Raw genomic sequence first — 14801 nt, forward strand, 5'->3', positions numbered from 1 at the left:
CTGGTTTGTCTTCAAATATTTCTTTAGCCTGCTTTTGTTGTGGAGTGTCCTTATTTCTCTGTCTATTTGACTGGATAGCTTTGCAGGATAAAGTAACCTTGGTTGACAGTTGTTGTCTCTCAGAACTTGGAATACATCACTCTAAGCCTTTCTGGCTTTTAAAGTTTGTGTTGATGAATCTGCTGTAATCCTGATGGGCTTGCCTTTATATGTGACTTGATTTTTCTCTCTAACTGCTTTCAATATTTTTTCTTTGGTTTTTGTGTTTGGTAGTTTAATTTTAGTATGATGAGGAGAGGTTCTTTCTGGGTTTTGTCTGTGTGGTGTTCTAAAGGATTCCTATATCTGCATTGGCACCTCTTTCTCAATTTGGGGGAAGTTTCTTGATTGATGATTTTGTTGAAAATGCCTATTATGCCTTTGGAGTGAAATTATTCTTCTACTATACCCTGACTTTTCATAGTGTTCTGAATATCTTGAAATTCCCATTCATACTTTCCTATTAGTTTGTTTTTCTCTTGTTGGACTGTATTAGATCTGCCACCTGGTCTTCTAGTTTAGATATTCTGTCCTCTTCTTCCTCCATCTTACTGGTGAGATTTTCTATAGAGTTTTTTATTTCATTAACTGTGTTCTTCATTGCTAGTAATTCTGACTGGTTTTTCTTTATTATTTCTATTTCTTTATTTATGTCTAGTATTGTCCTCTTAATTTCATTAAATTGGTGTCCTGCATCTTTGATTTCTTCTTTCATTCCTTTGATTTCCTTTTTGGCTTCTTTGAGCATATTTATAATCATTCTTTGGAAATCTTTCTCAACCATTTCCTCTAACTCATTCTCACTGGAGGTTATTTCTGATGCATTAATACTTTTTGGTGGATTTGTATTTTCTTGATTTTTGGTGTTTCTTGTGTTATAATGTATATATTTTTGTATCTTACATTAATTTAATGCTTGGATTTTATAGTAAGCTGCAGTATTATTAGATGTATCAATCAAACTGATGTTATATATCTTCAGGGTAGGAGCTTAAGGTGCTAGGTGTGGCTCTCAAGACTCTCAGGGTATCTACAAAAGTGACCCTAGGTGTTGGGTTTGCCTGATATGAGAGTGTTCAAGTAGGCTGAGTGGAACAAAATATAGGCAGATTCTAAAATTTAATTAAACAATGTAGACTTTCAATGAAAAACAGCATAGAATATTTTATGCAAGAATAGATATTATGACAACCAGATCCTCTAACAATATCACTGTCCCTTAGGGGCCTAATCCTCTCAACAAGGAGGTTAAGATTTCTGGTCTTTTGAGGGTTCCAAGTCAGCGTGTAACCAAGTGAGACTCTCCCTTAATATAATAAAGATGAGGAAGCAAAGCCACTGTAAATCAAGAAGCAACAAATAACAAGCCAAAATATAGCTTATTTAAGAATGGCAAATCTTACCGTCCATCAGAATGAACATATAATTTATCCTGATATGGAAGGTGCAATTAGTACTTCCAGTTCAGGCCTATATACCAGGCTTAATTGGTGGGTACTGACATGGTGCAATCCCAGTTACCTTTGGGGATGATTTTGTTCTCATTTATGCTGTTCTCCTGCATTGGTCCCTCTTTGGTTCACTGGGGGTTCAATTAGGCTTGCTAGGTCATTGGATCGCTGCTCTGGTCATTGGTGCTGGGTGCTGTGATCTCCCTTTCCCTGGTCTGTGGTGCTTTCTGGGTCTTGCACTGCAGTGGGGGAGGGGAGCCTGTGGATGGTGGCTCCAGTTCTCCAGCTGGTCCATGTTAGTGATCCTCTACCTCATGATCTGCTCCTGCATTGTTCACTGCCCTTCTCCCTTCACGTTTCTTGAGTTTATGAAAAGCTCTAGTGTGAGTGTAAAATCCCCTCACCTGACTTTTTCTGCTTCTTAAGCCGAGCCTTGCAGCTGTGGCACTGCGGACCTGGTGCCGCTGCTGCTGGAGCCACTTCTGCCGGCCTCTGTGGGCTCTGGATGCTCTGGGTCTCTCCTGCTTCTCTGCTGCCATTGGTAATTTCTTATACACCTCACTTTTTAGTAGAAGAATGTATTTTGCTGAGGTTTATTTTATTTTATTTTATTTTATTTTTTTGGCTTTTTCTCCCCTAGGCTGCTTTACCATGGTTCCTGTGCCACCATCTTAACTGGAAGTCTCAATCACCTGTTCCATTTTCAATAGCAACAACAACAACAACAACAAAAATACCTCGGTGTAATACTAACTAAGGATGTGAAAGACTTATACAATAAAAAACATAAAAACACTCAAGAAAGAAATTGAGAAGGACTTGAGAAGAAGGAAAGACCTCCCATGCTCCTGGATAGGCAGAATTAACATTGTGAAAATGGCAATCCTAACAAAAGCAATATACAGATTTAATGCAATACCAATAAAAATCCCAGCATTATTCTTCACAGAGAGAAAAAAATGATCTCAAAATTCATATGGAATGACAGGAGGCCTTGGATTTCCAAGCATATCCTCAGCAAAAGAAATACCACTGGAAGCCTCGCCATGCCTGACCTCAAGCTATATTACAAAGCCATAGTAACAAAAACAGCCTGGTACTGGCATAAAAACAGGAATATAGACCAATGGAACAGAATTGATGATCCAGACTTTAGGTCAAGTAACTACAGCTACTTGATCTTCAACAAACACCCTAATAATGTAGACTGGAGAAAAGACAGCATCTTCAACAAATGTTGCTGGACAAGCTGGATAACCATATGCAAAAAAATGAAACTATACCCATACATCTTGCCATGCACAAAATCAAGCCCAAATAGATCAAAGACCTCAATATAAGACTAGTGGAATTAAAAATAGGAGGAACAAAGGAGACATAAAGGGAAGAGAAAGGAAGGGAGGAGGATACTTAATAGGTTGATATTGCATATATGTAAGTACAATGATTGTAATGGGAAGGTAATATGATGGAGAATGGAATTTCAAAGGAGAAAGTGTGGGGGTGGGGAGGGAGGGAATTACCATGGGATTTTTTTTTATAATCATGGACAATGTTAATAAAAATTTAAAAATTTAAAAAAATAAAAATAAAAATAAATAGGAGGAACTTTCCATGAGCTGTGCATCATACTTACATGGGTTCTGAGTAATCAAACTGAGGTCCTTTGGCTTTGTGGGCAAGCACCTTAACTACTTAGCCATCTTTCCAGCCCCAGTTATATAACTTTTGTAAATTATGTGACATTATGGAAATACAATGTGGCAAATTTTTCTGATCCCATAATCTCCCCTCTTTAGTTATAGTTAACAGGTCTGATGCATTTTCATATGTTTAGTTTCAGAATTTTATTTGAATTTTATTTTTAAGTGTATTATTTTATTGACATCTGTATATATAGACAATATAACATCATCAACTCCCCCCCAACCATCCCTTTTCCCATTTCCTAATTCCCCTACACTGAATTCCTTCTTTCCAACAAGTCTCTCTTCTATTGAATATCATCATTTTCCCCCTCCTATTATGCAGGTCTTATGTAGGTAGTGCCAGTGACTGTGAGGTCATGAATACCATGGCCTCTTTGTATATGGAAAATAGTACTGCAGAGCTCTCCTCCCCTTCCTTTGGCTCTTACATTCTTTCTGCCACTTCTTCCACAGTGGTCCCTGAGCCTTGAATGGTATGATAGAGATGTTTCCTTTAATGTGAATACTTAGGTTAAGAATTTTATGTTATTTTTATTTATTTAGCTGGGAGAGGGGGGGGATATAAATATGGGTGTGCCACTGCAAATGAACTCCATATGCATGTGCTGCCACCTTGTGCATCTGGCTTATGTGGGTCCTGGAGAATCAAACCTGAGTACTTTGGCTTTTCAGGCAAATGCCTTAACCACTAAGCAATCTCTTTAGCCTAGTTTCAAAATTTTAATTTTAAAGGGATTTCTTCAGTAAAGTCTTTGATACTTTGATTAAAAATCATTTGCAATGATCAAATTATAATATCTGTGCAATAAGCTTTCATTAAATTTTCCTAAAAGTAAAAAGATACATGTATGTCACATTGAATAAAATTATTTCCTTAAAAATTGAAAATTTCTTAGTATATCAGATTCAAAGAAAATTTATGGTACAATATAAAGCAATCACAAAGTTCTTCACAATGAAACCCAAGAAAAAAATATTTTTGTGGGTTAAAAATTAATCAAAAGGCATAAATGGGTTATAAAAATATTTTTGTTTCACTGGGTGTGGTGTTACATGCCTTTAATACCAGCACTCAGGAGGCAGAGATAGGAGGATCACTATGTGTTTGAGGCCAGCCTGAGACTACATAGTGAATTCCAGGTCATCCTGGACTAGAGCAAGACCCTACCTCAACAAACCAATATTTACATACATACACACACACACACACACACACACACACGCACACACACACACACACACACACACACACACATATATATGTAATATTATAGATTTATGGGCACTTTAAAGTTATATACTTAACCTACTACATGTGTATAGATATGCCATATGTGATAAAATATATTTTGTCTGGTCAGTTGTCAATAACCTTTTCCACAGCAAAACAGAGAAATAATATATCTGAAAAATGGCTGGGCACGGAACCCCAGCACTGAGAAGGCAGCAGTAGGAAGGTTGCTGTGAGTTTGAGGCCAGCTGAGACTTCATGTTTATTATGGTTTCTTCATAATGATTCTTTTATAAGTTGTGCTAGTTTCTGGAATGCCTAAAACAGAAAAGAGATAAGAATTGATGCAATTAGCTGCTATGGCACAGTCCATCATAACTTTAAAAATTCAAGTAGAAGATTCATCTGAGGTTGAAATGAGGTAATGAAAAGTCAACTTTGGGGGCTGGAGTGATGGCTTAGCAGTTAAGGTACCCAAGTTTGATTCCTTAGTACCCATGTAATGCCAAATGTACAAGGTGGTACATGTGTCTGGAGTTTGTTTGCAGTGGCTGGAGGCCTTGGAATGTCTCTTTCTGCCTCTTTCCCTCTCTTAAATAAATAATAAATGTCAAATTTGACATCAGCTTTGTGTGAGCAGAATGCCATCAATACCTTCTAAAATACATGGATGAGTGCATTGGGATTACAAAATTTCCAGTTTTTTTGTCTTCTTATAACTTTCATTATCATCATATTATATTTTACCAATAATATTAATCATTTTTAGGTTCATATAATCTCTCACCTGCTCACCTGTGAATACATTCAATGTAGTTTGAGCTGCCAAATTCTATTCTTTAAAAAAAAATTGTATTTATTTGTTTGAGAGATAAAGAGGCCCACAGAGAGAAAGAGAAGGAGAGAATGGGCATGCCAGGCCCTCCAGCTATTACAAATGAACTCCAGATGCACACACCCCCTTGTGCATCTGGCTTACATGGGTCCTGGGGAGTCGAGCCAGGATCCTCTGGCTTTGCAGGAAAATGCCTTAACCACTAAGCCATCTCTCCAGTCCCAATTCTATTCTTAAGTAAAAGCACTGAGAACTTATGAAAAACATATTAACATGGGAATGCAAGTAGAGAGAACACACCAAAAAAGCTCATCTCCTAGGGTAAGTATAACACATCTGATGGCTGATGACACTGTTCAATGGTGGCTCTTCCTATATAGATTTCCAGAGAAGCAAGCAGTTCTTAGGCTGTATCTGACCCTTCCTGATGCTTTTTTCTTCAGAGAAAGCTGGATAGCTTATGAGTTTGTACTTTTCACTCATGTTAATGTCAGGACTGAAGGAAAGGGGTTTTCCATATAAATGTATTGGAACTCTCCACATACTGTTCAGTGTTCTGACAACTTGTTCATGAGGACAACCAATTTTAACTCCAACTTAATCTCATTTGCCTACAGAAGTCTAGCCAAAAAATAAAACGTGATGTTTAGCAGGAATTCATGACTGGTTGACTAATATCTGGTCTTTCGACATGCAAGAAGACATTCAATAATATTCTAACTTATAGGGTGAGTACATGCACTGAATCCCAGCATGAAGAGTCTGTCTGTAACACTCTGGGAGAATACTTACTATATCCATCTCTTCAGGAGAAACGAAGGAGAAGGATGCTCTAATGTATGAGGTAGGAACTGAGTTGTCAATGAAGAAATATTCTCCAGGAATCAGTAAAACCTAGGAGAATTGGGAGAATATTTCAAGGCAGAAGATGGGTTTCTTTGTCCTGATTAATGAAATACAAAAATCATCAGTTCTCCCAGTATAGTGGAAATATCTGGGGATGGACTAGAAGTGAAGTGAAGACTAATATTTTTGTCATTGAAGAAAACCTAAAATAAAATGTAATATAATCTAATATCACCTTGAGAAGGATGTTTTAAGTATAAAGGCAGGGAAAAACAGCACAGTAGAGAAAAAAATATGTTAAAAATATATATGTCATACAATAAACAAATCAGCACATAAAAACTAGAAGGGTTTTAACCACAAATATGGACAATGCTATTTCTTCTCCACATATAAAGAAAGCACAGTAACTAAGAAGAGAAAGGCCAAGTTTTACTTATTTACTTATTTATTTGAGAGAGAGAGAAAATAGGCACATAGGCACACCAGGGCCTCCGGCCATTGAAAACAAACTCCAGATGCATGCACCATTTTGTGCATCTGTCTTACATGTATTAGGTACATTTAAAGAAACAGAACAGGGCTGGAGAGATGGCTTAGCGGTTAAGCGCTTGCCTGTGAAGCCTAAGGACCCCAGTTCGAGGCTCGGTTCCCCAGGTCCCATGTTAGCCAGATGCACAAGGGGGCGCATGCGTCTGGAGTTCGTTTGCAGAGGCTGGAGGCCCTGGCGTGCCCATTCTCTCTCTCTCCCTCTATCTGTCTTTCTCTCTATGTCTGTCGCTCTCAAATAAATAAATAAATAAAAATGAACAAAAAAAATTAACAAAAAAAGAAACAGAACAGTTGTAAAATATTTAATACGTGAAGAGAAGAAATGAATGTTAGTGTGTCAACATGGATTACTGAGAACAACTAGCTCCTCTTGGGTGGCTTGCTTGACTGAGTTCTCCACTTTCCCTGCGTCCTGGGCACCCTAGCCCCTTCCTTTCTTTTTTATCCCCTCCCTTCCTTCCTCACTTCTTACCTCTAGTTATTTTTCTTCTTTAGTGCTGAGGATTAAACCCAAGACTTCTAACATGCTAAGCATACACTCTGCTACTGAGTGACACATCTCATACTCTAACCTCTTTCTAGCTAGGTGTGGCCATATTAGCAAATCTTAACTAATATATGTGAGGCAAATTCCTGGATACGATTTCTATTCTTGGCCCCTAGTAACATTCCCATGTCTGGTCTACCATGCCCTTTCCATCTCATAGCAATCATGCAAACCACATGAAGACTGGAGAGGAACAATATGAAAGGAAGCAAGGGCTTTGAAATACTGTGGGAGCATGGTTGTTGCAGATCATAATCTTGAATTTTGTGTGAGTTCAGAAATGAACTTCTATTTTAAGTCTTTGAGCTTTTGGAGCTTTTCTTTTCTAGCAATTTGCAGTAACTTTGAAAAACATGAATTGCTTGTTGTTATATGGTATAAATCTGGGTACTGTTTGCTAAAGTGAGTTGAATTGGGAGTAAAATGATTTGAGAACACTCTTGGGAGAATATTTCAAGGCAGAAGATGGGTTTCTTTGTCCTGATTAATGAAATACAAAAGTCTTCAGTTCTCATAGTATAGTGGAAATATCTGGGGATGGACTAGAAGTGAAGCCTGGTAAGAGGAGGAAGTGGCCCAAAATCTGGGCTAAAGTAGTTGTGGTGAGCTTGGAGATTACTTAGAAACTGTAAAGTAAAAGCAGGGCATAAGAAATAAATGAAGAAAATAGAAAAATAGATAATATATCAAGTCAGTGTCCTTAGCACTTAGCTCAACAATACATACGATTTATTATTTACCAAGGGTGTTTGTTGACAACAGAATTTTAAAAACAAAGAGAAGATCAAGTTAAGTTATATTGAAATACATTTATCTGAAATGAGTCATATACATATAAAATCTCCTAATATATGCTGAAATAAGTCAGCTACATACTTTAAATACCTATTATGCACTGCTTCCAGGGTTATAATGATGAACAAAGAATGCCCTCCATCAGGCGACAAGGTTAGAGAGGATAATTACCTTGTCCAGTTTCTCTTTAAATCTAACCTGTGGAGCAGCTTATGAAGTAGCATGGAATATTGCCTGTTAACCCAATCCATTCATTTATACTACAATCAAGACTAAAGTGGTTCTATAAACAGATATCAGTGTTTACAAAGATTGATAAACATGCTAAATGGGGATTAAATGGGGAAAGGATGATTTATTTGGTCAACTGGAAAACTGCACATAAAATATTCATTTAGAATTTTGTTTATTCTGTACTTATAAGTAAAATCTTAGGAGACTTATGCATTAAGTATAGGAGGAGAAAATAAAGTCTAACATGATCTCATTTGAAGTAAAAGAATCAAGAACTTCCAGTTAAGATTGTGGCATAGGAGCCATGCCAGAGCACCCCAGGGGGAAAAAAGCCAAAATAAATAAATAAAATAAAATAAAATCAGAAAAATACACTGTTCTACTATAAAGTGAGGTGTGTAAGAAAGTGTCAACTCTAGCAGACTAGTAGGAGAGAATCAGAGCATCTAGAGCTCACAGAAGCAGGCAGAAGCAGTTCCAGCAGCGGTAGAAACAGGTCTCTGTAGCCACAGCTACAATGCTTGGCCTGAGCCACAGGAAGAACAAGATGAACAGATTCTCCACTCACACAGGCCTCCTCTCAAACTCAAGAAATGTCAAAGGAGGACAGCAGGGATGAACAGAGTGAGGACCAGCAGAGAACTTCAGCCACCATCTACAGCCTTCCCTCCCTCACTGCCAGTGCAATGACCAGCAAGCACCAGAGACCTGGGTAAGGGAGCGCACCTACACAGTGCCCAGCATCCAGCACAGGTGACCAGAGCAGCGATCCAGCGACCCAGCCAGCCTATGTGAGCCCACCGTGCAGTGAAGAGGGTTCCAAGCAGGAACACAGCATAACTGAGACCACAACTATCCCCAAAGGTGACTGGGATTACACCAGTTCAGTACCTACCAAATAAACCTGGTATATGGGTTTGAATTAGAAGTGCTGATTGCACTTTCCATGTCAGGGAAATTATATGTTAAATCTGATGGATAATCAAATTTGCCATTCTTAAATAAGGTATATTTTGGGCTTGTCATTTGTTACTTCCTGATTTATAGTGCCTTTATTTCCTCTTCTGTCATTTATTAGGGAAAGGTCTTACTTGGTCACAAGCTGACTTGAAACCCTCTAGAGACCAGAAATCTTAGCCTCCTAGCTGACAGGATTAAGGGTGTGGGGCAACATGTATCTTTAGGGACTGTGATTTTGTTAGAGGATCTGGTTGTCATAATACCTAGTCTTGCATAAATACTCTGTGCTGTTTTTCACTGAATGTATATATTGTTTAGTTAAGTTTCAGAGTTTGCTGTATTTTGTTCCACTCAGCCTAATTAAATACTCTCATAACAAGCAAACACAACACCTCAGATCACAATGTGTTTACTCTGAGAGTCTTAAGAGCCACACCTATCACCTTAAGCTCCTACCCTTAAGATATATAACATCAGATTGATTTATATATCTAGTAATACTGCTGATAATTAGAAAATCCAAGCATTAAATTAATCCACAATTCAAAAATGGCTACATTATAATACAAGAAACACAAAAAAATCAAGACATTATAAATCCATCAAAAAGTATTAATGTATCAGAAATGACCTCCAGTGAGACCGATTTAGAGGAAATGCCTGAGAAATATTTCAAAAGAATGATTATATACATGTTCAAAGAAATCAAGGAAGAAATCAGAAGAATGAAAGAGAAAATCCAAGGAATTGAAGAAGACACAGGAAACCAATTTAATTACATAAGGAGGTCAATATAAGGCATAAATAAGGAAATAGAAAAAAATAAAGAAAAAACAGTCAGAAATACTATCAATGAATAACACAGTGAAATGAAAAACTCTGTAGAAAATCTCCATGATGCTGAGAAGAAGTGAAAGAGGAGTGCTCAGCACTGAAATACCTCAATCACACCTTCCAAGGCTCAGGGTCTAATGTGGAAGAGGTGGAAGAAAGAATGTAAGAGCCAAAGGAAGGGTAAGACTCCTTACAATGTGCTCCCTCCAGGCAGAAAATGGCCCAGATAGCCATGACCTCACAGTATCTGACATTACCTACACAAGACCATCATAATAGGAAGAAAAGATCATGACATGAAAATAAAAGAGAGACTGAGAGGGCGAGGGGATATGACAGAGAGTGAAGTTTCAAAGGGGAAAGTGGGGGGAGGCAGGGAATTACCATGGGATACTGTTTATATTTGTGGACATTGTTAATAAAAAATTGAATAAAAACTTAAAAGATAAAAAAAAATTACCACTAGAATGGAAAGACAGAATGTCTAATCTAGAAGACCAGGTGGCAGATCTAATACAGTCCAACAAAGAGAAAGACAAACTAATAGGAAAGTATGAATGGGAATTTCAAGATATTTCAGATACTATAAAAAGATCAAACATAAGAATTCAGGGTATAGTAGAAGCATTTCAATCCAAAGGCATATTAGGTGTTCTTAACAAAATCATAGAAGAAAACTTCCCCCAAATTGGGGAAGAGATGCCAATGTAGATACAGGATGCCTTTAGAACATCAAACAGACAAAACCTGGAAAGAACCTCTCCTCACCATATTATAATTAACCTACCAAACATAGAAACCAAAGAAAAGAAAATATATTGAAAGCAGTTAGAGAGAAAAATCAAGTCACATAAAAAGGCAAGCCCATAAGGATCACAGCAGATTACCAACACAAACTTTTAAAAGCCAAAAGGATCTGGAATGATGTATTCCAAGTTCTGCAAGACAGCAACAGTCAACGAAGGTTATTTTATCCTACAAAGCTATCAATTCAGACAGATGGAGAAATAAGGACATTCTACAACAAAATCAGTCTAAAGGAACATTTGGAGACAAAACCAGCCCCACAGAAAATACTTCACAGGATCCTCCATGTTGAAGAGAAAGAAAAGCATATATATAAGATATCTGGAAAAGACTTCCGGTTAAGATGGCGGCGTAGTTACCACGCCAAAGCAGCCTAGGGGGGAAAAAGGCCAAAAAAACTCAGCAAAATACACACTTTTACTAAAAAGTGAGGCGTATAGGAAATTGAAGCGGCAGCGGAGAAGTAGAAGAGTTCCAGAGCATCCAGAGACTGCACAGGCGGGAAAAGTGGTTCCAGCAGCTCGGCCAACTGCTGCGGCCGCGGCGCACCAGAAAGCTGCCAGGCTCAGCTCCAGTCGCAGGAAAAGCCAGGTGCGGGAGCTTTCCCTCACACCGGCGCTATCCGCAACTCGGGAAACGTGAGGGGAGAGCGGCAGCGAGCAACGGAGGAGCAGACTGCGAGGTAGAAGAACGCTTGGAGCAGCGAGAGAACCAGAGCAGCTGCGGCTCCCTCTCCTCCCCCAACGCCTAAGCCTAGCTCTGCGAACAGAGCAACGGCTTGGAACCCGGCCACGCCAACTTGGGCTGACAGTGGGACCCAAGCAGGAGCAGAGTTTGGCAGCAACATCAGCGGCTCCAGCACCGGTAACAGCGGCCCCAGCAGCAGCAGACCCAGGAGTGGCAGCAGCGGCAGACTCGGCAGCAGCAGCTTCACGGGGAGCAGCGGCAGTGGACACAGCAGCAGAAGCTTCAGCAGCAGTGGAGGCTCCAGCAGTGGCAGATACAGCAGCAGCAGAGGCAGCAGCAGCGGTGGGTACAGCAGCAACACCTTCAGCAGCAGTGGCTACAGACCCAGCAGGGGCAGCTTGAGCAGCAGCAGTTCCAGCAGCAGGGGTGCTGATCTGCAGGGACACACTTGCCAGGCTCGGTTTGCCCTGCAGGAACAGCAAGTTCTCAGCTCCAGAAATTGGAACAGCAGCCCGACGAACCAGGCAGCAACTTGACTGAGACCAAAATCATCCAAGGTAACTGGGATTGCACCAGGGAAGGGTCTCACTTGGTCGCAAGCTGACTTGGATCCCTCAACAGCCCAGAAATCTTAACCTCTTTCTTGATCGAGGATCTGGTCATTATAATAACTACTCTTGCATACATACTCGGGGCTGTTTTTGATTGAATATGTACAGTGTTTAGTTAAATTTTAGAATCTACCTGTATTTTATTCCACTCAGCCTGCTTGAATACTCCTATAGCAGGGAAACTCAACCCCTAAGAACATCTTTGTAGATACTCTGAGAGTCTTAAGAGCCACACCTAACACCTCTTAAGGTCCTACTCTGAAAATATATTACATCAAATCAATGATACAGCTAAGAATACACAGCTAGCTAGAAAATCCAAGCATTAACTTAATCCAAGATGCAAAAATATATACATTATAACACAAGAAACACTAAAAAGCAAGGCGATATAAATCCACCTAAAAGTATTACTACATCAGAAATGTCCTCCAGTGAGAAAGAGTTAGAGGAAATGCCTGAGAAAGAGTTCAAAAGAATGATTATAAATATGTTCAAAGAGGTCAAAGAACACATGAAAACAATCAAAGAAGAAATCAAAGAGGAAATCAAAGGAATCAAAGAAGATGCAGGACACCAATTTAATGAAATAAAGAAGGCAATACAAGACATAAATAAGGAAATAGAAATAATAAAGATAAACCAGTCAGAATTACTAGCAATGAAGAACACAGTTAATGAAATAAAAAACTCTGTAGAAAATCTCACCAGTAGGATGGATGAGGGAGAGGACAGAATATCTAAGCTAGAAGACCAGGTGGCAGACCTAATGCAGTCCAACAAAGAGAAAGACAAACTTATAGAAAAGTATGAGTGGGAATTTCAAGATATTCGGGACACTATGTAAAGATCAAATATAAGAATTCAGGGCATAGTAGAAGGAGAAGAACTCCACTCCAGAGGCATAGTAGGCGTCTTCAACAAAATCATAGAAGAAAATTTCCTCCAAATTGGGAAAGAGGTGCCAATGCAGATACAGGAAGCCATTAGAACCCCAGCCAGACAAAACCCAGAAAGAACCTCTCCTCGCCATATTATAATCAAACTTCCAAACACACACACCAAAGAAAAAATATTGAAAGCAGTTAGAGAGAAAAATCAAGTTACCTACAAAAGCAAGCCCATCAGGATTACAGCAGATTATTCAACACAAACTTTTAAAGCCAGAAGGGCTTGGAGTGATATATTCCAAGTTCTGAAAGATAACAACTGTCAACCAAGGTTACTTTATCCTGCAAAGTTATCCATTCAAATAGATGGAGAAATAAAGACATTCCATGACAAAAGCGGGTTAAAGGAGTATTTGAAGACAAAACCAGCTCTACAGAAAATACTTGATAGAATCCTCCATGCTGAAGAAAAGGAAAAGCACACATATAAGGAACCTAGAAAAAACAAGCAATACTCAAATACTAGTTAACAGAAGAGAGTGCAGGTAGAACCAGAAACACACACACACACACACACACACACACACACACACACAAATGGCAAACAAAAATACACACCTTTCAATAATATCTCTTAATATCAACAGCCTCAATGCCCCAACGAAAAGACATAGATTTGCAGACTGGGTTAAAAAGCAGGATCCTACAATTTGTTGTCTCCAAGAAACTCACCTTTCTACAAAGGATAGACATTATCTTAGGGTGAAAGGTTGGAAGACGATGTTTCAAGCAAATGGGCCTAGAAAACAAGCAGGGGTTGCTATCCTAATATCAGACAGGGTAGACTTTAGTCCGACGTTAGTCAAGAAAGATAAGGAAGGTCACTTTATATTGATTAAGGGCACACTCCAACAGGAGGACATTACAATCCTAAACATATATGCACCTAACATGGGGGCTCCCAAATTCGTCAAACAAACACTATTAGAACTAAGGTCACAGATAACACCAAACACAGTGGTGGTGGGTGACTTTAACACCCCACTCTCTTCAATTGACAGGTCATCCCGAGAAAAAATAAACAGAAATGCATCTGGACTAAATGACGTCATAGAAGGAATGGACCTAACAAATATATACAGGACATTTCATTCAAATGCTGCAGAATATGCATTCTTTTCAGCAGCACATGGAACATTCTCTAAAATAGACCATATATTAGGTCACAAAGCAAATCTTAACAAATTCAGGAAAATTGAAATAATTCCTTGCATTCTATCTGACCACAATGGAATTAAACTACAAATCAGTAGCAAGAAAGGCTATAGATCATACACAAAATTATGGAAACTAAACAATACACTACTAAATGATGAATGGGTCAATGAAGAAATCAAGAAGGAAATTAAAAAATTTATAGAGTCAAATGATAATGAGAACACAACATACCAAAATCTCTGGGACACAATGAGGGCAGTTATAAGAAGTAAATTTATAGCCTTGAGTGCCTATATTAAGAAATTAGAAAGGTCGCAAGTAAACGACCTAATGCTTCGCCTTAAAGCCTTGGAAAAAGAAGAACAAGGCAAACCAAAAATCAGTAGATGGGAAGAAATAGTAAAGATTAGGGCAGAAATTAATGAAATAGAAACAAAAAGAACAATCCAAAGAATTAATGAAACAAAGAGTTGGTTCTTTGAAAGGATAAACAAGATTGATAAACCCTTAGCAAATCTGACCAAAAGAAAGAGAGAAGGGACACAAATTAATAAA

General features: G+C 38.6%; 1 protein-coding gene across 4 annotated transcripts in view; it reads right to left on the reverse strand.

Moving 5' to 3' along the window:
- Nucleotides 1-4399: 4399 nt before the first annotated feature.
- Nucleotides 4400-14801, reverse strand: part of Aadat (aminoadipate aminotransferase) — a 41545-nt gene continuing 31143 nt past the window's right edge. For 2 of the 4 annotated variants that reach the window (XM_045130607.1, XM_004657139.2), the window contains exons 12-13: nt 6058-6159; nt 4401-4748 (exon numbers count right to left, since the gene is read on the reverse strand). In XM_045130607.1, the coding sequence (XP_044986542.1) occupies nt 4707-4748; nt 6058-6159 (144 nt within the window). In that variant the 3' untranslated portion in view covers nt 4401-4706. Of the gene's footprint in view, nt 4749-6057; nt 6160-14801 lie in introns of all 4 variants that reach the window. The other 2 variants (XM_045130609.1, XM_045130611.1) reach the window with 2 other exon arrangements.

This window comes from Jaculus jaculus, chromosome 1, assembly GCF_020740685.1.
Source record: "Jaculus jaculus isolate mJacJac1 chromosome 1, mJacJac1.mat.Y.cur, whole genome shotgun sequence".
Lineage (NCBI taxonomy): Eukaryota > Metazoa > Chordata > Mammalia > Rodentia > Dipodidae > Jaculus > Jaculus jaculus.